At 43.3% G+C, this 24,372-nt stretch overlaps 3 protein-coding genes across 3 annotated transcripts in view; all 3 read left to right on the plus strand.

Annotated features, from left to right (window-relative positions):
* The window catches only part of mta2 (metastasis associated 1 family, member 2), a 28,302-nt gene extending 17,765 nt beyond the window's left edge, over nucleotides 1-10,537 (plus strand). The window contains exons 5-19 of the mRNA XM_020594859.1: nucleotides 3,056-3,173; nucleotides 3,558-3,621; nucleotides 3,780-3,897; nucleotides 4,041-4,143; nucleotides 4,910-5,009; nucleotides 6,121-6,309; nucleotides 6,472-6,546; nucleotides 6,661-6,719; nucleotides 6,812-6,912; nucleotides 8,287-8,426; nucleotides 8,546-8,774; nucleotides 8,931-9,020; nucleotides 9,149-9,267; nucleotides 9,420-9,562; nucleotides 9,900-10,537. Of these exons, the coding sequence (XP_020450515.1) occupies nucleotides 3,056-3,173; nucleotides 3,558-3,621; nucleotides 3,780-3,897; nucleotides 4,041-4,143; nucleotides 4,910-5,009; nucleotides 6,121-6,309; nucleotides 6,472-6,546; nucleotides 6,661-6,719; nucleotides 6,812-6,912; nucleotides 8,287-8,426; nucleotides 8,546-8,774; nucleotides 8,931-9,020; nucleotides 9,149-9,267; nucleotides 9,420-9,562; nucleotides 9,900-10,053 (1,802 nt within the window). The 3' untranslated portion in view covers nucleotides 10,054-10,537. The remainder of the gene's footprint in view (nucleotides 1-3,055; nucleotides 3,174-3,557; nucleotides 3,622-3,779; nucleotides 3,898-4,040; nucleotides 4,144-4,909; nucleotides 5,010-6,120; nucleotides 6,310-6,471; nucleotides 6,547-6,660; nucleotides 6,720-6,811; nucleotides 6,913-8,286; nucleotides 8,427-8,545; nucleotides 8,775-8,930; nucleotides 9,021-9,148; nucleotides 9,268-9,419; nucleotides 9,563-9,899) is intronic.
* A 3,366-nt stretch (nucleotides 10,538-13,903) lies between these two features.
* Nucleotides 13,904-16,589, plus strand: cth1 (cysteine three histidine 1). Its single transcript, XM_020594963.1, has 2 exons — nucleotides 13,904-14,127; nucleotides 15,138-16,589. The coding sequence occupies exons 1-2, from the start codon at nucleotides 14,119-14,121 to the stop codon at nucleotides 16,242-16,244; spliced, it is 1,116 nt and encodes a 371-aa protein (XP_020450619.1). The 5' UTR covers nucleotides 13,904-14,118; the 3' UTR covers nucleotides 16,245-16,589.
* Nucleotides 16,590-16,817: 228 nt separating this feature from the next.
* taf6l (TAF6-like RNA polymerase II, p300/CBP-associated factor (PCAF)-associated factor) lies at nucleotides 16,818-23,622 on the plus strand. The gene is made up of 12 exons (XM_020594946.1): nucleotides 16,818-17,235; nucleotides 17,876-18,043; nucleotides 18,169-18,255; nucleotides 18,381-18,531; nucleotides 18,650-18,721; nucleotides 18,808-18,902; nucleotides 18,976-19,050; nucleotides 19,345-19,565; nucleotides 20,168-20,300; nucleotides 20,734-20,862; nucleotides 22,254-22,750; nucleotides 22,839-23,622. Exons 2-12 carry the CDS (start codon nucleotides 17,897-17,899, stop codon nucleotides 23,161-23,163), a joined length of 1,932 nt encoding a protein of 643 aa, XP_020450602.1. The 5' UTR covers nucleotides 16,818-17,235; nucleotides 17,876-17,896; the 3' UTR covers nucleotides 23,164-23,622.
* Nucleotides 23,623-24,372: the final 750 nt, after the last annotated feature.

A 24,372-nucleotide genomic window follows, 5' to 3' on the forward strand; every position in this document is an offset into this window, starting at 1 on the left:
GTCTGGCAGGGACTAGCCGGACAGGGGGAGGAGGGGCGAGGGGGTTGAGAGGTTAACAGAAAAGAGGTGTGGCTTAAGGTGCTGTCCCTCTCTCTTGCTGTCTCTCCCTCTCTCGTGCCCTCACTGACAAGGTTTCCTGTGGCTGAGCACGGGGGCGGAGTCCAACGAGATGGAACGATATAGTCCCTCCTCTTTAGCTTGCAACAAATTACTCACCCGCCTGAAATTAGGAATGCGCAATCTAGTGGACAAACACATATGCACACAGACACATATACATGTACTGTAGCTGCCTATGGCTTCTTTTTTCACATCTCTTACTAGCTGGAATCATGGCTGTCATATGCATTTGTCACAGTGTTGTAAATCCATTAAGAACTATGTCTGTGGCCCTGTGCATTGCAGTGGATGGAGAAGATCTAGTTCACTTTATAATTAATCGGTTTCTTATGGAAGACATCATTTAAGAAATTTCTCCAGGGTACAGTGATGACCAGCTAATGGTTTGATGACCTTTTAAAGTGCTTTACAAAGGATTAAGCATATCAGTAAAAGCAAAGTATGAAATTAATCCAGAAGACATGAAAAACATCAATAGGTGAAGGTCAGTACATAAAAGTAGGTCTATAAACATGGCATTCTTGTTCTTAAGGCCAAGTTCAGGCAGGCAGCAGTAAGCACTTGACAAAAGCCCCCCCCAAAGTTTATTTCAGTGAGACTACTGTTTTGTCATAGAGGGCTTCAGCAAAAAAAAAAAAACATTGAACCTGCCTTAACTTGGCTCACAATGTAATGCAGCATCATCTGGCAAGGCACTGCACCAGTCAGTCATGTGCAAACACACACTCCTGGTAGGCTGTACTTGGCAACGTGAAATGTGGAATTGTCCTGTTTACCTGGTAATGGAGGTGACAAATAAGATGAAATTCTTTATCCTTGTATACGTACAGTTTTGGTACATTCTCTAGAAAATGTACCAAAACAATGTAGCATCACCGTGGTTCCTTTGGAGAGAAAGCCCATAGGATTTTTCTATAGGCTTTTTATTATTGCTGAAGATAAGCTCTGTGACAAACAAAAGTTCATGACATTTAAACATTTTTTTTAGCAAGATAATCACCAGAAGTCTGATTTTAATGCTGTTGCTTTATTATATTGAAACACTTTTTGTTTATTTTTTTTATTGTCCTTAGTTTATTCTATTTTATTATGTGTGAGTGTATTTGGATCTGAGTGTGCAACCTGCACAAGAATTCCAGTGCAGATGTATGGTTGTACATAGGCACATGGCAAATGTAATGTTGAAATGAAGTAAAAAGCTATTATTGTTAGGTTATAAATGAGCACAGTTCCACGGCTTCCAACTTGAAAATCCTTTCCTCTTAGCTTGACCTAATCTAGCTAGTGATTATGCCTGGGTCAGTTAGAAGAGTTTGCAAGTGTGTGAGATTAAATAACTGCCTGTAAAGGCTGACTAGTGAGGAGATGACTGTCTGTGTTCGGTGTGATTGCGTTTTCTTATTCAGACACTTGTTGGCAGCCACCTTTTTATAAGACATAAAACCATTTACAAACCTTCAGTAGAGAATTTAGAGACCCATTTTATGTCATAGAATAAAATATGAAAGTATATTGGCCTTGTGTTAACCACAGACCTTATTTCAGACCTTCATTCAAAAAACCCATTGACTTGAAGTGCAAAAATGCTAACTGAGTGCTGGGTTTTAGGAGTCGCTCAAATTATAGGATTACTCAGTGCTATGTTTTGGCATTTGTAAAGCCTTTAGACTGGGTCTGTTACTTGTCCCTCTCTGATTTGATTTGATTTGATTTATTCTTTCAAGCATGTAAAGACAGTTGATATGACAACACACATAATTTTACACATAATCCAATATCAATTTGCTTATACCTAGTACATGCTTGAATGGAGTAGGAAGAAGTCAGACTTATCCAGTCCTACCCCATGACATCATCTTACCATCATTGGTTTGCAAGCAGTAAATGATTCACTTCTACCCACACACATATTATACTAAAAAAGATTATAACAGTGTTAACATTCTTACATGATTGTACTTGTATAGTGCTTTTTCTATGCATTGCAGCATACCCAAAGCACTTTCACACTATTTGGCCATTTGCACTCCCAAATTCATGCACCAGTGACATCACTGGGACCAACTGGGGGTTCAGTGTCTTGTTCAAAGTCACTTCAACACGTGGACTGGACAAGCCGGGAATCGAACTGGTAATGTTCTGGTTAGGAGATGACCCGCTCTAACGCCTGAGCCACAGCCACCTTTAATTGTACCTGACACAATGCATTTTGAATTTTTGGGTTGTTTTTGGTTGCATGAAAGGTTCACTCACAAATAGATTTATCATAAACTGAAATTGTCCTGTTTACCCCGAATTAGTTGGTACTCTGGAATATAAAGCTATGACACAAAACAGCACAAGACTATTTGTGGGTTCACATACCTGTGCACAAATGTTGTGTATATTAGAAAACATCCCATTCAAATGGGCACAGGGCCTCTGGTCTAACCCACTGTAGCGGTCAGTCTGAATGGGTGGACCTGTGTCAGGCAGCGCTCCTCATGAAAAGAGTAGGACAATTGTCAGACACTGCCTGGCTTTGGTGAGCTGGTGTTTTATCAGGGATGGGATTGTCATTATGTAAGAGAGAGGAAAGCAGGCAGAAAGTGAAACTTTATTTTTTGTGATTGTGTGGGTGATCAGTTAAGTGCATGGAACTACATTGGAGAATGGAGTCTCTAACAGTGACGGTCATCTGACTCCATAAATGGGTTCATGATGGCTCAGCCAGTGCACAGACATCACGTGTCTACTGTATGAAAAGGGGTATAAGCAAGTAAAAAGAAAAAGAGAGAACAGGTGCAGGTTCCTTAAAAAAAGTCACTCCTTTTTATTTGACATTTTTATGCTTTACTCTCCCTGGCAGGTCCTGAGACATTTTTGGATCCTGTATGTGAGTTTGTGTCTATTGATGACTGTGTGTGATGTTTGTCATGTGGTGATGTGTTTGTAGGAGAGTTTGAGGAGGAGTCGAAGCAGCCGGTGCTGTCTGAACAACAGAAGCACCAGCTCAAGCACAGAGAACTCTTCCTATCTCGACAGTTTGAATCACTACCTGCTACTCACATACGGTACGTGTTTATTAACCCAAGCTCTGGACTAAAGTTCTCGGTGAATGATCCTTGCTGAGGCCATTCTTAGCTGTTAAGGCCAGTGATATGTTCTCATCACAGAGTAGCACATGTATATGACGTACATCTTTAATCCAAAATCATATGAGCCTTATTTCAGACTTTGTTTCCTGAAACTCCATCTCAGATATATGCAAACTAATATAATAGTAGCCAACAGTGATTTAAGACCGCTTTAGAGGAATAAGGTAATGTCAAAACCATCTCAGTTCAACTGTTATGTCTTTTGTTCACACCCGTACTTTCATCTTTTGAGATGTAGAACATCTTTCCATCTTTGTCATGAACATTCTGGTCTCTGAATGCTCCCCACTGTCTCCTCAGGGGGAAATGTAACGTCACCCTGCTCAATGAAACAGATGTGCTGGCCGGCTACCTTGAGAAAGAGGTAAGACACCTGCTCGTTTTCATTAGTACAAGAGTTTGGCACTCGTTTATTCCTGGGTTTTACAGCTTCACTTTATAAAAAGAAAGACACTGGAATAATAGCAGGAACACTATGCTTTTGGCAAGCAGCTGCAATCTTTTGCTGTGTCTTCTATCCAGGACTGTTTTTTCTACTCGTTGGTATTTGACCCAGTTCAGAAGACCCTGCTGGCAGACCAGGGCGAGATCCGGGTGGGCTCTAAGTACCAGGCTGAGATCCCTGACAAGCTAGCTGAGGGTGAGCAGCACATTTAACATTGAACAAATGTTTGCAGAATCCATTTGCAGCTCGAGCTGTTTTTGTTTGTTTTAAAAGTATACATAAAGCAGAAACTGTAAAGAGTTCACATTTGTAAGTTAAACCCAGTTTCTCCTTGTCAGGTGAATCAGATAACCGGGTCCAGGAGAAGCTGGAGACCAAGGTGTGGGACCCCAACAACCAACTCAAAGACCCTCAGATCGACCAGTTCCTGGTGGTGGCAAGGTAATGCTCCTCTGCCATCTGTCAACCAGTTTCATCATCATCTTCACTAGCTCCTGTTGCCATGGAGACTTGTGACTCAGCCACCAGCATGACAGCTTTTCAAAAAAAAGTTTAAACTTTGAAAGACAGTGTTGTTTTATGGTAAACTGTTTGCAAGAGCTTAGCCTGTAATTAGAAAAGTGTAGCGTTACGAGACTAGGGCCAGAAAAATATCAGACTTATTAAGCAGAATTCCCACCTGGACATAATGGTAGTATCAGTTTGTGATTGTGTATATCAACGATGTTGTATGTATTACATGCAAAGATTGCATGCCTTTAAGGAATTTAATTTCAGGGAAACTATCAGGTTTGCTTTTGGAGGGAATCCTGCTGCTGCCCATGGTATGGTCCATCAGCCAAACACTCCATCTAGTGGTCATTTAATGAAAGTTGACACTCTTACATACATTACCATATAATGTCAATGTTTCTTTGTTTTCAGTTCAGGATTATTGAATCATTGTAGGTAGCGCAGGAGGTAGGGGTTGGGTCGATTCCTGGTTTCTCCAGTCCACACACCAAAAAGTCCTTGAGCAAGACACTGAATCCCAAATTGTTCCCGGTGATCTCACCAGTGTGTGAATGTGCGTATGCTTGGGAGTGTGAATGGGGTGAATGACCAAATAGTGTGAGAGTCCTCAGAGTGTGCTGCAATGCATAGAAAAGCACTATACAAATAGAAGACCATCTACCATTTACCACTGGTTGTAACCTGTTTGTTTCAGAGCTGTGGGCACATTTGCTCGGGCCCTGGACTGTAGCAGCTCCATCCGCCAGCCAAGCCTCCATATGAGTGCAGCTGCAGCCTCCAGAGACATCACATTGGTGAGACTGACACACTGTAAACACTCCAAGCCAAGCTTTTAATAATATTTAGTTTTTTAATTATTTTTTCCATAAAAGATTTACATTTCCTGTTTTATTGACTGAAGATTTTTAAAAAGTGAAACTGACAATTGTGATGTCTGACTTCTTGTAATGTTTTTTTTTTCAGTACTAATAGTAGTTAATTGCATTTCTTGTATACTCCCAAACTAGTTCGCTATCAACATCAGTACATAATTTGGAAATGTACATAGTACGGTTGCAATGGTATGAGATTTTCACGATGTGATGATAACCATCTCAGAAAATATTACGGTATGTGCTATTACACTGTTATTATTATTATTATCAGCTACAATGACCCTCAAAGGCATGAAAACATAAGTTCTGTTTATTTTTTGGCCGGACAAAAGTGATTATTTGACAGATGGTTGAGCTTGATCAGGAACTGTATTTACAGAGACAGCTTGACCCTAAAGCATTAACAGGACTGCATTACTGCAATAAACAGAATAAAAATAATAGCACGTAATTCTAACATGCTATACAAAGTAACTAAAGCATGTTAGTTTCCAGGTTAGCACCAATAGTAGAGGAGGTATTCACGTTTAAGTAAAAATAATGACACCACAGTGTAAGACTACTCTGTCACAAGTAAAAGATCTGCATTTAAAATATTTGGTAATACAGTATGTATTATCACCAAAATGTAGGTTGCCTAAAATGTTAAAATTACTCAATGAACAAAATGGTCCCCTGTGACTGTTGTACTCTTATTTATTATATCGTTACATAATTATTACTCATGCATTGATATAAGGACACTTCAGCATGTGGACTGGAGGAACTGGGGATCGAACCACTGATCCTAAGGTTGGGGTATGACCCCCCACTCTATCTCCTGGGCCATGGCTGCTCCTAGTAGTATATGGAACTGAGACACAGTGGTGTATGCCCCCTCCACAGAAACTGATTTAACACTTTGGCTGTGTTTACAAGTATGTGTAGGTGGAATCAAATGACAGATCTCTGATGGTAATACAGTATATGTGCCCACTGAGGCTCTAATGTTCCACCACTCTGCTCTGTCTTGCCTTCTCTCTGCTGTCAGTTCCATGCTATGGACACATTGCAGAAGAACAACTACGATCTGGCCAAAGCTATGTCCACCCTGGTTCCTCAGGGGGGGCCAGTGCTCTGCCGCGATGAGATGGAGGAGTGGAGCGCCTCAGAGGCCATGCTGTTTGAGGAGGCCCTGGAGAAATATGGCAAAGACTTCAACGACATCCGTCAGGACTTTGTAAGCTCTCTCTTTCTGCTGTCTCTGACAGTATATATGTGAAATCATGATTATTGGAATAATGATGTCAGGTAAAAACACGTTTTCAACTTCAGTGTTCAGTTGAACTGTTCTCTATGTATGTACATGGACATCTGGTTCAGTAGATGTTTTCTTCCTCAGCTGCCCTGGAAGTCTCTTGCCAGTGTGGTCCAGTTCTACTACATGTGGAAGACTACTGATCGCTACATCCAACAGGTAGGACCACAGCAAGCAAGCAAGCCACAAAATCTCCCAAAAAAGCTTGATTTGTTTTTGACTGCATGTCCATATCAAGATTCTACAAACCCCAAATTATTTTCTCACTGGCAGAAACGACTAAAGGCAGCAGAGGCAGACAGCAAGCTGAAGCAGGTGTACATTCCCACCTAGTGAGTACCACTGCCAACTGCTACACAAAGGACCTTCCTTCAGTTAGAACTGACCCCTAGAATGACTCCGTCTTCTCTCCTTCCTTTATCAGCACCAAACCCAACCCCAACCAGATCCCGGTGCCTGGCAGCAAGCCTGGTATGAACGGAGCAGCAGGCTTTCAGAAAGGACTCAGCTGTGAGAGCTGCCACAGTAAGTGCTTTTACTCTAAGTTTGACTGTGAATGGTGGCTGGGACTTCCAAACAGGTAATGAAAGAAAGAAAGAAAATGTCACCAGGCTTTGTTGTTCATTGAACAAATGTTTTGGAATTGAAGTGTAAAAAAAGATTTAAAAGAACATGTTTTAAATTAAACTAAATCTGAATTTTACATAGTCTAAAAATGAATCTAGAGAAAGAACAAATGTCTATATGTTGCTATACATATATAGTAGGTATAACTTCACCAAACTGTCCCAAATTAAGACTTATGTGGGTACTAGATTTCACTGCCTGTGTGAATGTAACAGTATTCTGATTTTCTGGAAGGCAGTATGCACAAACATCAGTATAGCCATAGGTCAGCAGACCCTCTTTTGTGTGTGCGTGGAAAGTTCCTGTTTCTGTGAAACAGCATGAAGAAGTTGTTTGATTGCTTTTAATGGTGTTAAAGAAAGCCATTATGGGGGAATTGGGTTGAGGATGATCCTCCCCCTGTCTCTGTTGTCTGAGCTTATGACATTGGAAAAACTGAGGCATTATGTCGAAGGAAAGACTTATAAGTTTCTGAAGAAGTGGAAAGAACCACTGAAATCCTTGGGAGTCCAGTATAATCTGGATTTAAATAGACAAGGACAGTGGACAACTGACTGAACTATTAGGAGAGATGCTATATCATATGGAAAAATATAATCGTATAGGATCATATGGCCTCTCTGTTTTTGTTTTACTATGCTGCACCCTTTTTTGTTTTATTGTTGAGCTTTTTTTTTTTGTTTGGTTTTTTGGTGGACCAGTCCTGTGGTGTGTGTTATACAGCATGTGTTTTAAAAATCATTTAGATATTTGACTTCGATATAATGCAGATGTAAATTATGTTTAACGAGCGTTCCAAGATTCACCAAGCTGTCCTAACTGTACAAACGTGCCATAAATTGGCTGATAAATGCCATGTTCCACTTTGTTTATGGGAAGGTTTCATTCACATAAATGTCAGGAAAAGCTGCACAGCTTCAAGTTTCTTGTTAGGAAACAAAAAGTGCAGCAGTCTCATTAGAAGATGCTAGTAGTACATGTGTCAGTGATGTTTCAACAGAGCAGCAACAAGGGGACACATTAGAGAATATCCCAGCCATCATACAGTATCATATTTGAGCTCCAAATTCATTCAGATGAAGTCACTATAACTCTTAAAGGTATTGTCTGTACCGACCAAGTAATGAAGCTGCAGACTTTGTTATTTCAGGCTTCCTCTATGAACCACAGCAGATCACAAAAAGAAACATGGGATGAATGTCGGATGTTTGTTTGTTTCTTCTGTTTATCAGTCAGCCTTTCCTAACAATGATTCCCTTGCCATCAATCCAGCGGCCCAGTCTCCTCAGTGGTATTCCTGGGGGCCTCCCAACATGCAGTGCAGACTGTGTGCCTCCTGCTGGATTTACTGGAAGAAATATGGAGGCCTGAAGACTCCCACACAGCTAGAGGGCGCCACTAGAGTTGGCTCTGTAAGTCATATTCCTTGTAGTCTGATCTAGTATCTAATTGTGTGTTTTAGTATCAGATGCAGTGCAGAAATAAACCATGCCCCCTGAAGGCCTCACGGTGCCCATTCTTCCTCATTCAGGAGACAGGTCCCCGTGCTCACATGACAAGGCAGGAGGTGCAGGGCTTGTCGCCGTTCACCCGTAACGAGGGTCGAGCCAAGCTGCTGGCCAAGAATCGGCAGACGTTCATCCTGCAGACCACCAAGCTGACCCGCATCGCTCGGCGGGTGTGTGAGGACATCCTGCAGCCTCGCCGTGCTGCACGGCGGCCCTACGCATCCATTAACGCCAACGCTGTCAAGGCTGAGTGTATGAACACACAATACTTTCTAACTCAGGTTTAGCACAATCGGTTGAAATATCACTGTGTTTAAACACACTGTAAAGATGTGTTTTCTCCTTGAGATGGTTCTCCCCATGTGTCCATTGGTTCAGAAGTCTGAGTGGACATGTCTGTTTCTTCAGGTATGATCAGGCTGCCCAAAGCCACAAAAACTCCTCCGAAAAGCAAGCTGGTGCCTCGACAGTCGCTGGCCACTATAGTGAAGGATTTAGGTAAGAGCATGTCATGACCGGCACTCCTCCTCCTCCTCAGTCATAATTCTAAAACTGTAATTCTTGTGTTTGTCTTATCTGGCCTTTTCTGTTGTGATTGGCTTTTGATGAATGTTGCGTCACTGCAGCTATCTCAGCTCCTCTGAAACTGAAGGCATCCAGAGGGCCCCCGACACCCATCAACAGGAACCAGGCCAACCAGCCTCGAGTGGGCCAAAGCCTGCTGGGAAAGAGAGGGTTTGACAGCGTCAGTATTACACAAATTCCCGAGGCCGCTACACATTCTGGTGTTAAAAAGGCACTGCTGGCTATAGGATGTGAACATCAGCACTTGCTGTTTCACCTCTTAAGTGAAAATACAAGGTTGATTTACTATCGTGGTCTTTGATTGGTTCACAGGCTACAGGGGTGCCCTACCCAGCCAACGGGAGGCCGTACACTTCAGGTATGAGGACCACCACTCAGCCAGTCATCAAGCGGCAGAAGGTCAGCCACGGGGAGGCACCCAACCCTGTGGTGTTTGTTGCTACAAAGGACACCAGGTACAATCACCAGCTTAGCATTCAGACTCCATAATGTTAAGGGTGAAGCTACAGAACATTAGCAGCAGCACGTGCAGCCAAGTTTGGTTTATCTCAGAACTTCATGGTCTCTGCCACACAGCATTATTGGGCCTTGTTCATGAATTTGTTTCATAGGGGACAAATCATTATGGCTGTAGGGACATACATACCTCAGCCAAACTCACTGGGTGAAATTTACCTTAAGTCTAATTTCAGGACCATTCATTAGCTGCTCTTATCTGTCTATACAAATATCCATGGTAAATGAATACAGGTACAGACTGTGATGTTTTTTTCCTGGTGGTCTCTCAACCAGGGCTCTGAGGAAACATCTGACCCAGTCAGAAATGCGCCGGGCAGCAAGAAAACCTCATCTTCTGGTGCGGATCAAGCTGCCGCCACCTCCCCGCAACCTAGCAATGCCCCTGATCCCCTCCAGCACCAGCGAACCCATTGTCCTGGAGGACTGAAGGGGGAGGACGGAGGGGTCTTTTAAAAGGACATGGGAGTTGGGGGAGGGTCTGTGTAGCCCAGTACACCATACCAGTAGGTACCAGTAGGTGCGGCGTACTGGCCTGCTGCCTTTATTTTCAACATCATTTTTCTTGAGTCCTCTGTTATTTCCCAGAAGTTGATGTGTCCAGCACACACACAAACACACAAAAGCACTTAGATGACTGTACATTTCTACAATATTAAATAAGCAGACACTCACACCAACACACTGCCACTCACACACACACTTTGGGCTTTGTAGGGTGTTTTCTCCAGATCCCAAATTACCTTTTTTATGCTGCCTGTTTTAAATGTGTAATTTAAATCAAGAGATTTTTCATCCTGAAGCAATGGAGATGAAGCACACTTTGATTTTTCCTCTACATCTCTCTTTGTGTAAATATATGCATCATTTAAGGGGTGACGCCATGTGTATGTGTGTGTGAGAGTGAAATGGGATGGGGGCACAGTTGTAGCAGGCCAATTTGATCTGATATGAAGATGTCACTCATACACTTCTCACTTCATCCCAGCAGGGAAAATGTGGCAGGCTGTTGATGATAGCTCACTGACTGCACGTGGCCATTGGTCCAAGTCGGGGATTCAGAGCTTCCCTCAGTTGCTGTGAACCATGTTTAACCCATCTTCTGCCATTTTGCTTTTCTCTCTGAGTCTGTAACTTGTCTGCTTTCGCCATCATCAGTCAGGAGACAGAAACAAGCCTGTTAAGCTGGCACAAGTCAGATCCTTCCCTGGAGCTTCATCCCACCTGCACCTCTAAACATATGGTGTCTGTGTAAAGTATAGAGTGGGCAAAAAAAAAAAAAAACAGTTTGAGCAGTGTGAAAGCCAAGGTTTGAGAGTGTGCAGAGGCAGATGTGTGAGTGCCGAACAAAACCTGTAGACAGGATAGAGAGTGGAGCGTATTCAGCATTTTGACTCTGTGACTGGATTTAAACATTTGTTTGCTCACTAATATCAAAGCTACTAGATTTGGCAGGTTGTGTCAGTCATACAAAATCAGAAGTGCTTCCCTGTTAGATCATGCTTTCTGATTAATATCTGTTTCATGGCTGCAAATGACCGCCACTGTCACTGAATCTGACCATCATCTAATTAAATGGTAAAAAATACCCAGAATAATTTTCCAAAGCTAACATCTTGAGATGTCTAAAACCCAAAGATACTCATTTGATTACAACTTAATGAGTCGGTCAACAATATTGTTGACGATTTAATTTAGCTGTGGATCGAGAAATCAATTATTAGACTGCCTCAATTCTAATCAGGTTAACAACAGTGTCTGTTAACTCAAAATTATGTTGTCTCTTGCATTTAGCTCACATCCAGGATTTTGGTGTGTGTTCTGAATCCTGTCTTTTTATAACCTGAAGTGAATCCAGACTTATTACCCACCATACTCTTATGTTGTTGAGAACTGTTTTCTCGTGTTTGGGCTCTCCCAAAACAGGTGGAAAAATGCACCAAATTTAAAATGGTGCACACAAAATCTGGATTTTAGTGTCTTTTAGTGAAATTAGATTTGACTTTTTTTGTTTTTGATTTTACAGGATGAAATGAATCCTGGCTTTAAATTGACTTATCCTGACTTAACTGCATACATTTCTTCTGTGCTCATTTGATACTGTAGTTATGTCATATTTAACTCTCCATACATAGAAGGGTTGCTGTTGCAGTCAAGACACATTTTTTATCTCCTGTCACTTGATTGCCATGCTTTTTTTTTTTTAGCTGCTTTTAACCAGTTTGAAGAGAAAAGTCCCCTGCCCCCTATTCCCTGGAGCTCCTCCCACCCCCAAGATGTCTGAACAGGCAGTAGTGGAATTAATGGAGAGAGTCTTGTTGGATGGATGTTTTAGGAAATTCAAATGATTGTGGTTACCATGGATTTCCACTGGGTGACTTGCCATCAGTGGAGAACACATTTGGCTTTAAGGTATTATGAGTCTGCAGACATCCAACACAAAGCCATAATGTGCAACAAAAAAGGTTGATGTCCATCGTGAGTGGACACTTTTAACCCTGAGGTCATGTTGGAATGAAGCCACATCATTTCTGCTTAAGTACTGTTAGGCTGGTTTAAATGAAACAGACAGTTATGCTACTGGTCTGTTGATGAAAGTAATAAAGTATGTGGCAAAAAAAATTAAGTTCTGAAATTAATGTTAAACATTTGAGATTAAAGTCATACATTTTTCCAAACACTGGTTTCTTACAGCCTTAATCCTCCTTTGTAACTGTGTGACAGTGCAAAACAGAAGTGATGTCTTTGGGTGTGATGACTGTGTGAAAGGATTCGTCAGCTGTCTCAACTTGTTTTCATTTGCTTTGGTTATTTTAGTTCCCCCTGTTTGTACCATTATGTGAAAGGGTGAGTACTGAAAGTAAGGTGTTAATTGGATAATTATATTTCCTCTGTATGCCTCGGCCTGGGAATCCCCACAGCAGTGAGGGGAGACACTGGTTTTATAAGCAAGTTTGGTCCCAATGTGGGCTGTGTAATATTTCTCAAAAAAGAAATTGAAGTGTTGCGTTTGTAGCAAATAATAATAATCTGTAAAGAAAAAATGGGAAACTGGCATATTGGGAACTTTTTTTTACATCTAAAGTGTGTAATTCTGCTCCATTGTGGAGATGGATCTAATAGTCTACTGTACATGTGAAACATTACTCTCCTTCGTAGGGTGGGTGGGCTGGTCATTTGAACCAGGGGCAACATTTTGACTTTTGTATGATGGAGAGAAAAACCATGCTACAATTGAAACTTTTTCTCATGTGTTTTTTATTCCAATGTCTCTGTATCCTTTAATGTATCTTGATAAGAAAAGAAATAAAGATTTTTTTGTGGTCAGCCCTGGGCTCACTTTTAGCTCTGTTAGTTTAGGTGTTTGCCAAACTACAAGGAAACTGAGCTTATGTTGTCAGGATACTCTTTGTACCTGGAGTTAGTACAAGTTACTAGCACAACTTCATCCTCTGTCAAAGTGTACAAACAGGACTGGAAAGCAAAAAGTCTGGAAATGCAGTGTTGATCAGAACACCACAAGTGTTGCCAGACTTTTTTGCCTTCTGCTTTGAGTGAATCCCTAGGATTTTTCTGGTGTGTGTGTGTGTCTCTACTAGACATCCATGGTGCAAAAATATTTAAGGATTCCTATTGGGCCTGATTTGAAAAATACTTAACCAAAGCTTTGCCTAGCTAAAGACGGCTATTCATCTATTTCTACTCTGCTATTTTCCTATCAGACGGTTTTTAATTAGGTTTTCTTTCAACTACTACAAACTGAGGAGTTAATTTCCACAAGTCTGTAGGCTGATGTGACTGAGGTACTCACACAAACTACATATGTTAAGAGTCTGTAACACAAACTCACAGTGTGTTCATTGACTGAGGATGTTGATTGAGCCTCGTGATAACGTGTCAATAGCTAACCAGACTTCTCACAGTAGCCTAATGCAAATAAATAAGACAATAACAGGAGGTTTAGCAACAGTAGTACTTTGCGAGTCCACATACAACCCTCTATTTTATCCAAAGTGGCAAACACACAATAAAAGCACAGAGGTGTCACCAGCCACTGGGGGTTCAGCGTCTTACCCGAGGACCATTGGACAAGCCAGGAATCGAACCGCTAATGTTCTTGTTAAGAAAGGACTGACTCTGCCTCCTGAGCCACAACCTTCCGCGATGATAGAGCCGGTGTTGCCCCTAATATAGAACAGATGCTAACCGGATTGTTACGTCATCCGGGGCGTGGACCTGATTGGTTGTTGGAGTCGAGCTCGAGCACACCTGATGCTCATTTAAACTGAAGGCGGGAGCTGCGCGCCGGGTTAAAAGACGAACGGAGATGTCTGTTTCTTTGCTTGTGACTTTATAACATAGCAGCAGTGTTGCAGTCCATGCCATTCTGTTCATACACGTTTTCACAGTAATTCGGCGGGCCTTCTGTGACTCATACCGGGCTGGGGGCTGACCTCCCCAGTCACATCACGCGACTCTTCATCAGTTTGCCGCCATGCTCCAGGTAAATTAGGAAGATTTACGTTTCTTCTTAAGACTGTGGTGATCTTGAAATAGATGTCTCTTTGCCATGCTCTTGTTCCCCTTATTTTAAAAATGTCCACAAGTAATGAAAGCAACTTTATTTTAAAAAATGCTAATGCGTTAACATTTTTTGGTAACTGGCCAACCGATTAGTTGGTCTATCCATTTATGTTCAGGGATTTAAAACTGAGTAAAAGTGTTTCTGCACACTTTTAAAAGAGTGGTGCTGTATTTGTTTGGCACTTGAACACTGTCACCAGATTACAGGTTTTCAAGCAGCTGTAAAATATTGAATACTTAAGACCACATTCTCATAAGTGTGCTTTTAGACGGCTAAGATTAGAGCTGAATGGCATTTCAGGGGAACATGGATGGATTGGAGCTGCTTTTGGGGTATATTGTCCTGTTACACTCATAACTATGTAATCCCTAAGCAATAAAATCAAAGTCTTTGGCATTCAAATACTCTAAAATGCTAGTAATTAGCTATACATAATCAATATTCACTTCTCTGAGAATGATAAACTTTATAATTCCACAAAAATAAAAATCCTGTCAGACAGAATGTAATGTCAGGGATTTATCTGAATCACAGTTGTGACATCTTTGCAGTGTGGGATTTAAGCAGAAAGTGGTGAATATGCCAGGGGTACAATTTCCATTTTATTCTTTTTTTTTTTTTAAGTGCAAAACAGACTTTAGGCATGTGAGGCGTGTTCTTTATTTTGTAACAGGCACTCGCTAAAAAGGTGAACAGTACTATGAAAGTCTTGGGGCCGACACATGCCTGACTGATGCTCACCAAGCGTCGGCTTGTGGTATCCCTGCCCTTGGAGCAGGTGGAAGGGTGCTTTGAATTGGATAGCCTACTATAGACACCTGTGTTCAGGATGGATAGAAATGTCGTCCGTCCCCCCTCCAACAACCTATACTGTACAAGGCAGGTCTTGGTATCACTGAAATTAAGTGTAACTTTTTTTCCCTCCCCAGACCAGTAGTGATGACTTGTTCCTGCCTTCCTACCAAGATGAGGCACTGATGGACAACCTGCTGTTCAGTGAAGAGTCAGGAAACAGCAGTGGAGGGGGGCTCTCCCTGGCCAAGGCCCTGCTCCCTCTGGTGGAGCCCTCCTCCCCAGACCTCGCCCCCTGGGTCTGCTCCACCCGCTACAAGACAGAGCTCTGCACCAGCTACTCTGCTACTGGTTTCTGCAAATATGCTGAGCGCTGCCAGTTCGCCCATGGCCTCCATGAGCTCCATGTTCCCTACCGCCACCCAAAGTACAAAACGGAGTTGTGTCGCAGCTACCACACTACTGGCTACTGCTACTATGGCAGCCGTTGCCTGTTTGTCCACAGTCCCTCCGAACAGCGTCCTGCCCTACGTCGGCGCAGGAATGTCCCCTGTCGTGCCTTCGGCTCATTCGGCGTTTGTCCTTTTGGCACTCGCTGTAACTTCCTGCATGTTGAGAGGGAAGATGTCTGGGGTAGTGAGGAGTCTCCTGATGTGGGTGAGAAGACTCGATCTGCTGCCAACCCCCCTCCCAAACCAGAGACCACAGAATGGATGTGCCGCTCCTTCCGTTCCTTTGGAGTCTGCCCCTATGGCAATCGCTGTAACTTCCTGCACATCAACGGTGAAGATGTCAGTGGTGGGGTGGATTGTCCCGACACTGGCAAGAAGGCTCGGTCTGTTGCCAACCCCCAACTCCGGCCACAGATCAAGGACTGGAATCCTCAAAGAGCTTTGTGCCGCACCTTCAACGCCTTTGGTTTCTGCTTGTATGGCACACGCTGTCGCTTCCAGCACAACCTCCCCAGCAAGATTAAAACCTGTGACCAGACCCAAGGAGGGTTCTTCTACCCTCAGCTGTCTCTAGGCAATTTGGCTTTACAGTCCCCCACATCCCCCTTTGCCTCTACTTCACCAAACTCTTCAACCTCCTCCTCTCCTCTCGCCACCCCACCTGCAGAGACTATGGCCCACAATGCCTTCTCCAGCCAGCACCTGAGTGACCTGCTGCTGCCGTTGGCTCTCCACCTGCAGCAGATGGAGAGCAGCAAGGCCCAGGAGATCTGGGACAGGAGGGCACTTTAACTAGATGTTCACTGTTAGACCGGCATCAGCACCAAACACCAGAGCTCAGTTAATTTTTTTTTATTTTTTTATTTTTATTTTTTTTTAAATGTGCTCTTCCCCTGTAACGTATATAATTTTAGTTGAGGTTGTTTGACTTGCTTGTCAGCCGGTCAAGCAAGTCTTGAACTGTTCAGTCATGGGTTTGTCTAGAATAGTTCTGGACAGGATGTCAGTGGTTTCCTGAATCACTACAGGTGCAGCTATGAGTGTAATTTAATGTTTTTAACTATTGTACATAACAGTAGCTCATCAAGGAACTGAGTAAGTGGAAGTTGCATCAGGAATAAACTAATTTTAATCGAACTTGTTGTGGTTTAATTTACACAAGCTAAACATTTGGATCAGGTTTGCTTTGTGCATCATGGTAAAGTGTTAAATAACAGAAGGCTGTTATTGGAGGTTACATTACCAAACTGGCTCACAACGAGATGCAGGGGTAAGTGAAGGTGAAAACAATTACTTGGATGATGCTATGGCATACAATACTTGGTGTTCCTGCTTTAATATGGCAGTGATTGTGTTCATAAAATCAGCTTCTGTCTATCCCCTCATTGAAGAGCACGGACTGCATACGTCTAGAGGTGAACTACCAATCCGTGTTTCTTATTGGCTTTCCATCGACCAATCACGTGTCGCGTCATTAGCATACGGAAATGTAACCGTGTCGTGCGGTTTTAGATAAACGATTTTCAGCTACTTAAACTGTTGGGGGTTGTGGGGTTTTTTTTTTTTTTTTTAGGGCCGTATTTACTGTTATTTCCACTGTTAATACGACAAACTTTAAAAATGAATTGAATGGGCTCTCCAGTGTTGCCTTATTTTGAAGGGCTTCACGAATGTGTTCCTTTCTTCATGTTAACTTGACATTGATGGAGCACCGTGTGAGGAAGGTTTCGTTTTCCGCCTGAGTGGAAGAATAATCATCCTTCAGCGGTTCTACCTAAGGAGGTAAAGTGCAACTCTGTCATTATAGAATTTGCACTGAATTTTCTTTGTGGTTCTTAACCACTAAGGTGTTAGCTTTTCAAGTTGTGGTGACTGTAGTAGCTACAACTTAACGTAATTGCTTTGATGCCTCAAACACGATGTTTATCTGACGCCAACATTAAATCATACAACAAAATGCATTTGTATAAGTGGTAGTTGTCTTCACGTAACAATAAGATAAATGTTTTAGCTTAAATGGTGTGTTCTTGGTGGGTAGGTAGAGCCCAGATTCGGTTTTGTTATGCTAGCATGCTGAGCAGCGAGTCCGAGCTAGCTCCTATTTTCTCATGGGGGGGGGAGTCTCCACCAGGTCCCATTGAAACGTGTGAAACAGTTAAAGGCGTATTGATTTAGTGTCGCCAGTACTTGGTAAATGCACCAGAAATTGAGACATTTAACAAATCTATTTAGGCTATAGCTGATCCACCCAGTATTAGTCATTTTTAATAAACGTTTAAAACACCAGCAGTAGGTTATCAGTTGTACGGAGCCCCCAAGGTTCTTGTGAACATGTCCACTCAGTCTTCAGGTTTAGCATAATAAAAGCCAGCGAGCATTATTGTGAGGGTTTTTTTTTTTTTTTTTTTTTTTTTCTTGCAGTTTTCCGAGTGGTCCCCGTCAGCATGGTGGACCGGGAGGAGCGCCGCTTCGCCGAGGTGTCCCGGGAGTCTGTCAGACTCATTGCGGAGAGTGCAGGTGTGGAGCTCGGCGACGACGTGGCCGCTGTACTGGCTGAAGACGTGTGTTATCGACTCAGAGAAGCAGCACAGGTTGGTGCACGGATCCTCGTATGTTATGTGTTCACGCCAGTCCGCAAGGAAACGTGGCTAGATGTATAGAAGTGCACAGGGAGTTATTCACGTTGAGTGTGTTGCCTTTGCTTCGTGTTGCACAGAGCAGCTCTCAGTTCATGAGACACGCCAAGAGGAGGAAGCTGACAGTGGAGGACTTCAACAGAGCTCTGAGATGGAGCAATGTGGAGGTGAGTGTGCATGATGCTCACAGTAATGCTGTCCACTAGTTAGTCTAGTCAGTTACTGTAGGGTTGGTCTTGATATGTGAAACGGTGTTTGCATTTAAGCATCCTGAAGTCTGTGTGTTCACCAGGCCATTTGTGGCTACGGGGCCCAGGATGCTCTTCCTTTTCGTTCAGTGAAGGAAGGCGAGCTTTTCTTCATCGAGGATCGGGATATCAACCTGGTCGAGCTGGCTCTGGCTACCAACATTCCCAAAGGCTGTGCTGAGACTATAGTGCGAGGTATGACCCGCTTTGTTGCACACTGCAGCCACAAAGTCAGTGTTCAGGGTCTTTGAATCAGATGTAGATATCTTACAAGTTCTCTCCTGTTTTTTTTTTTTCTCTCCCTCCATAACAGTGAATGTGTCATACCTGGATGGGAAAGGCAACCTGGAACCTCAAGGGACAGATAAGACTCAGCCACACTACAGTATGTATAACAATTGGTCTACACAACCCACACAAGCTGTCTTGTCTTGTCTTATCTGATCTGACCTGACTGCTGAACTGTTTCAGTTCCCACTGCAGTGCAGTCTCTGTCAGATGACCTGTTTAAGTACTACCAGCAGATCACACGGGCCATCTTGGGAGAGGATCTCCACCTTATGAAGGTGATCTGTAGCTGGAAGCAAACAGATGTGCTGTATGGCTCGGTGTGTTAGTGCTAACACTTCTCTGTATCAGGTGGCTCTGCTGGACCTCCAGTCCAACTCCAAGATTGCTGCCCTCTTGCCATACTTTGTTTACGTCATCAGTGGGGTAGGTTGGATGAAGTCCAGGGTCAGATCTTGTAGATGTTTAACATTCATCTTTAAAACAATGTTAGAATCCAAATCAACCTGTTATTTCCTTTTCGCTATAAAATGTGCAAAAGGTTTGTTCTTGGGTTTCACACTTTAACATTTTTTTTAAATACATCTTGATATTTTAATATTGAAAATGCAGCCTTTTACAGCAGATTTTTATTTACAGAAAAGTAAACTGATTAATCTGTTTGTCAAAAAAAAAAAGTTGGTGGTATTGTTTCTTCCATTTCTGTTTGACTGTGTCCAGGTGAAGTCAGTCAGCCATGACCTAGAGCAGCTCAACAGGCTCCTTCACATGGTTAAAAGCCTGGTCCAGAACCCTTACCTGTACCTGGGCTCATATGTGCGCAGCCTGGTCTCCAGTGTCATGTACTGCATCCTGGAGCCACTGGCTGCCTCCATCAACCCTCTCAACGACCACTGGACCCTCAGGGACTATGCTGCCCTGCTCCTCAGCCACATCTTCTGGTGAGCTCCTCCCTGATGTGGTGTAGACACGGGGCTTGGTCATTGAGTTGGTAGGACCAGAGCATGTGCTGGCAGGGTTTCAATGGAGTAAAAAATTTGTATTAAAATGGCAGATCGCTCATATATTACAATATGTGCAATCTCTTTACATGTGACCATTTTCAGGTCAAATGGTGTAGTTTTTTAATTTATGAAACTGCATGAGTTACATGAAAAGATTCCCATTTACTGCCACTGTACTATTGGCCTGTTTATGGATAAGACAAGAACAGAAGTGGTGAGTTCATCAATCTTTGAATCAACAGAAAATTGAGGCTCAATAAAAATAGTTTTTATGAATTGCAGTTCTGATCTGAACAACTTGAAATCCTGAGGTTGATCTTTGTATTTGCACATTTTCTCAGTAACTGCGCTAAATGTTACATTTATGCAGTGGGGGCTTGTTAAGTGGTTCAGTTGTTGCACAGTGTAAAATGTGGTGCCAAACCTGTTACAAAGTGCACGTGCACAACAAGGTGAATTCATTTGAGCTGTGATTGAGTCCACCTGCTTATGGAACTGAGATTCATTTTCCTCTTAATGTATCTCCCTCCCCCCTCCAGGACTCATGGTGATCTGGTGAGTGGTCTTTACCACCAGATCCTTCTGTCGCTCCAGAAGGTTCTGTCTGACCCAGTGAGACCACTGTGCTCCCACTATGGAGCTGTGGTGGGGCTTCATGCTCTGGGATGGAAGGTATGCTCACAGTTTCCATCTGTAAAGCTTGGCAGTCTTGTTTCTGCATTAAAGTAGTCTACCCAGGTCATGTTACCTGGTGACACAATTCTTTTCCCACACATTGACTAATACTATCCAATATATTCTGTTGTAGCACTTCAGTGAAGCCTTAAAATATCCAGGCTGAAGATGCCATGCTCTTTCTCAAATGGAAATATTCTTGATCTATTATCATTTCATACACATTTCTACAAAGTTCATTGTGAAATACTTGCTCTCCTTTTGGAGAGTTTGAGATCAAAACTAGACTGACTCCATCTGATGGGGCAGTTTCATTCCTGTAATGTTGTTCTGTCACTACTTCACTAATTGTGCTTGTATATCTTTGCTGCTCATCTGAATGTTCTCAGGGATGTGACAGTTGCCTTAACCTGTGTGTTTTTGTTGGCAGGCTGTGGAGAGAGTGCTCTTTCCACACCTTCCTGCTTACTGGGCCAACCTCCAGGCTGTGTTGGATGACTACTCTGTTTCCAATGCCCAGGTCAAAGCAGATGGACACAAGGTCTATGGAGCCATCCTGGTCAGTAATGCAGAAGTGATGTCCTTCTGTACAGTTATCTGTGAAAATCCTTCTTTTTGTCTTGGTTTTTGGCAGTAAAATTTGATGCCACTGTGAAGGTGTTAACTCTTTACTCCCCATTTCATTCAGACCAACTCTTGTCACTCAAGTTGCAGAAGGTGTAGAGTAAATGCACTTTCATAAGCTTGGAATGACATGGTACTAAATTACTACAGTATTTACCCTAGGATCCTTTTTTTTTTTTTCCCCCCCCCAATGGTGGTGGTGGTGTGTGCATGTCCATGAGCACAACAGTATAACTAATCATTTAGCTTGGATTGTATCACTTTGCTGTGGATATTCAGTAGGTTCGCTTGAACTGGTGGGTGTGTGTTCAGTATTATACTTCCATTGCCAAAGAGATTATCTTGGTAAAAGCCTGTCCACTAGGAGAGGTAGGTCAGTCGACCTTGTTGCTGTACCTGTGTGTAAAAACACTGATTTTACCTGGGTGGGCTGCCCAGGGATCTTAACGGTCACCCAAGTTGCCTGTATGTGGCCACCAATTTTTGACTTTATGTTAATCTGTGATCAATTTTTAACTACAGAACAGTTTCCCCTCACTATTTATCTGTGCACAGTGCATTGATTTGTTCAGCCACTTCTTGCCCCCTGACACACATGAACAATAGGTCATCAAGTGATGCATGTGTTTGAGTTCATGTGGACTGACACATTTGATAGACTGGAGTTTTATCTGTTGTATGAGAGGAACAAGTGATGAAACATTTGCTATGAGACCTGGCCTTGACCTGGAGTATCCAGGTGGGAAAGCTGAACAGTTTGAATGTGATTAGCTGTTTGCTTAATTAGTTTTGAATATTTCCTGTCTTCAACCAGTGAGGGTCGGGAAAAGAGTTGAAGAGGGAGATGGAGGAGGGCAGCAGCCAACACGCTGCTGTGGGAGAGGCTGCTAGTGCAGCAGCAACTAGCCACAGTCAGCTGTCCACAGTGTAACAAGTGCAGTTTTTGGGAGTGGAAGTCATGTTTGTTGTGAATATTACTGAACCTTGACATTTCAGCAGCAGCAGTGCTCCACTCCTGAACCCGTTCAGGGGAAACACTGACTGTTCTGTGGTCCTGTCAACATTATAGTAGAAAACAGCTTTATTTTTAGAGGCCTGGTAAGTGGTAAATGCAGCATATTGTGATAACAATATAGGAAAGATGACTAACATTTGAAAAAAAATCAATTTAATTTTGTGTTTATATACATTATGTAACTTCTAAGTGGGCTTTTCTACCCCTCCACAGTGTTAGACATCAGTCAGGCCAATGCTGGAAACCACTGGCAACACAGTTCATATAGTGTTGCCAGACCTCCTTCATATAGACCTCCTGTTTTCCTCCAGGTGGCAGTGGAGCGTCTGCTGAAGATGAAGGCTCTGGCTCTGTGTCAGGCAGCAGAGGGAGGCTCCAGCATTCAGCCAGGCTCTGTGGCGGGTGCTGTTGGTAACAGGGTTAGCTCCCCTGGTCTCAGCCCCCCTCCAGAGCCTCTGTCTGAGGCCGCCCTTGGAATCGCCAGCCATCTTCAGGTGGGCGGAGCCGGCTGTCCCTGGGAGGAGTGGACCCCAGTGCCTCTCCCTGCTATGTACTGTGAGCTCTACTCCTTCTTTGGAGACAGCCTGGCTGTCAGGTTTAGTACAGGACCAGGGTTTGGCAGCTACCCTCCCTGCACCCACTCCCAGCTCAGTGATGCCAGGAAGGAGCCCCCTGGCCCTGCTTCTAACCCTGACACCACCCGTAAGATGCCACAGCTGACTGCCAATCTTAACATCAGCCCCAGGCAGGATGGGAGTCCTCGCACCGATCCGCCCCCACCCAGCCTGGCTGCTACAGGATCAGGGAGGTAAAGCAAACAAATGTAGTCCTCATTGAAAATGATTGGGTCTTTGTTTGTGGCACTGCATGTTGCTGACTTTCTTTTTCCACATCAGGTCCCTGGCTCGCTCCTCCTCCATGCAGCGCTCCAGATCCTCTTCGTCACGTTCAGGTCAGCGTTCAGCACTTGACGGTTTCCCCAAAGCTCGCTTCACCTCTTCCCAGACCGGACTGCCGGTGTTCTCATTTCTGATTGGTGGGCGGCAAATGGGCCGCCGTTGCCAGGGCCGCCGTCCCTTCCAGACCACTTTTGCCCCGACTCCACCTCTGTCTGCCCTCCCACCGCGTGCCTACGCCCACAAGCTGCCCGTTATTGGCAGGGTAGGCAAACCTGTATGTCGGTGGGCGTGTTCTCATTACTCTCTTTATCTCCCTCTTTGAAGAATACGCCACCAGGAATGGACATCGGACCGCTTTGGTACATTTTCCATTATTCAGTAACGTTAATTATTTGGAGCCTAAAGTGACGACTTTCAACTTGTCTTTTTGCCCAGACAGTCCAAATCCTAAATCCACTTCAGCATTATTGTTTCAGCAAGCTGAGAGCTTTGTTTTTTGTAGCAGCAATTGCGCCATTCACCAGAAAGCATAAACACTGGCCTTACATCTGACTGTAATGCATCTTCATTTGCTGTCTTGAAGAAGCAGGGGCAAGACCTCAGACTTGAGTTTATGATCATGATCCTCCACACAAGAGAAGTTATAAATGAAATGGGAGAAAAGTATTTCTTTAAGCACTGACTGAGTTCCAGCTGATAGTTGTGCCATGTATTCAGAGGGACACTTGCCATCTTGTACATACTTGTTGTTTTCATAGAATAAATTTTGTTGTATTTTTGAACCCTGGTTTTTTGTTCTTTGGAGTCTGTGTAATTTTCATTTGATATTGCCTTGTGAACAGGCCTGTGTCTGTGACCCACTTTGCCTTTCTAAATATTTAAAGCCTAACTAGCTTCCAGTATCTGGTTGCAGTCAGAACCAACAATGGCCAAGCTCATGTCTTCACTGGGACTATTTTGCCAGGAGAATGTGTTTTCCTACTTGGTTCTCTGCTACCTGCTCTTCATTCTACTGGGAGGTCTGGTGTTCACAGCTATGGAGAAGCCGGTGGAGGAGGAGCTGAGAGCTGAGGTGGAGGAGTTGCGTCGCTCCTTCCTGCAGGAGAACCCCTGTGTTCCAGAGAGCAGGCTGAGCGAGCTGCTGGGGAAAGCTCTCTCCGCTCACCACGCTGATGTAGCTGTTCTCAAGGCTGATGCTGACGAGAGGCGCTACGATTTCACCTCGTCTCTCTACTTTGTGATAGTCACTCTGACCACCATGGGTAAGACACAGATAGTTATTGATGAAAACAAAAGGCTGCAACTAGGACTTTTTATTTTGCCAGTGGTGGTAAAGTGTCTCTGGTGAAGCCAGATTTGATCACAGCTCAGTGCAAAATCTTCATTTCTTTTGTCTGAACAACCACCCAGAACTCAAATTGACTTTACGATACAGAACAGAAAAATAGCAAATTGTCACATGACAGAAGTTGGAATCAACCAATGTGTTTGCATGATAAATGGAGTTGTGTAAATTTTGTTGAGTTGACCT

Source organism: Monopterus albus, unplaced genomic scaffold, assembly GCF_001952655.1.
Source record: "Monopterus albus unplaced genomic scaffold, M_albus_1.0 scaffold25.1, whole genome shotgun sequence".
NCBI classification, from domain to species: domain Eukaryota; kingdom Metazoa; phylum Chordata; class Actinopteri; order Synbranchiformes; family Synbranchidae; genus Monopterus; species Monopterus albus.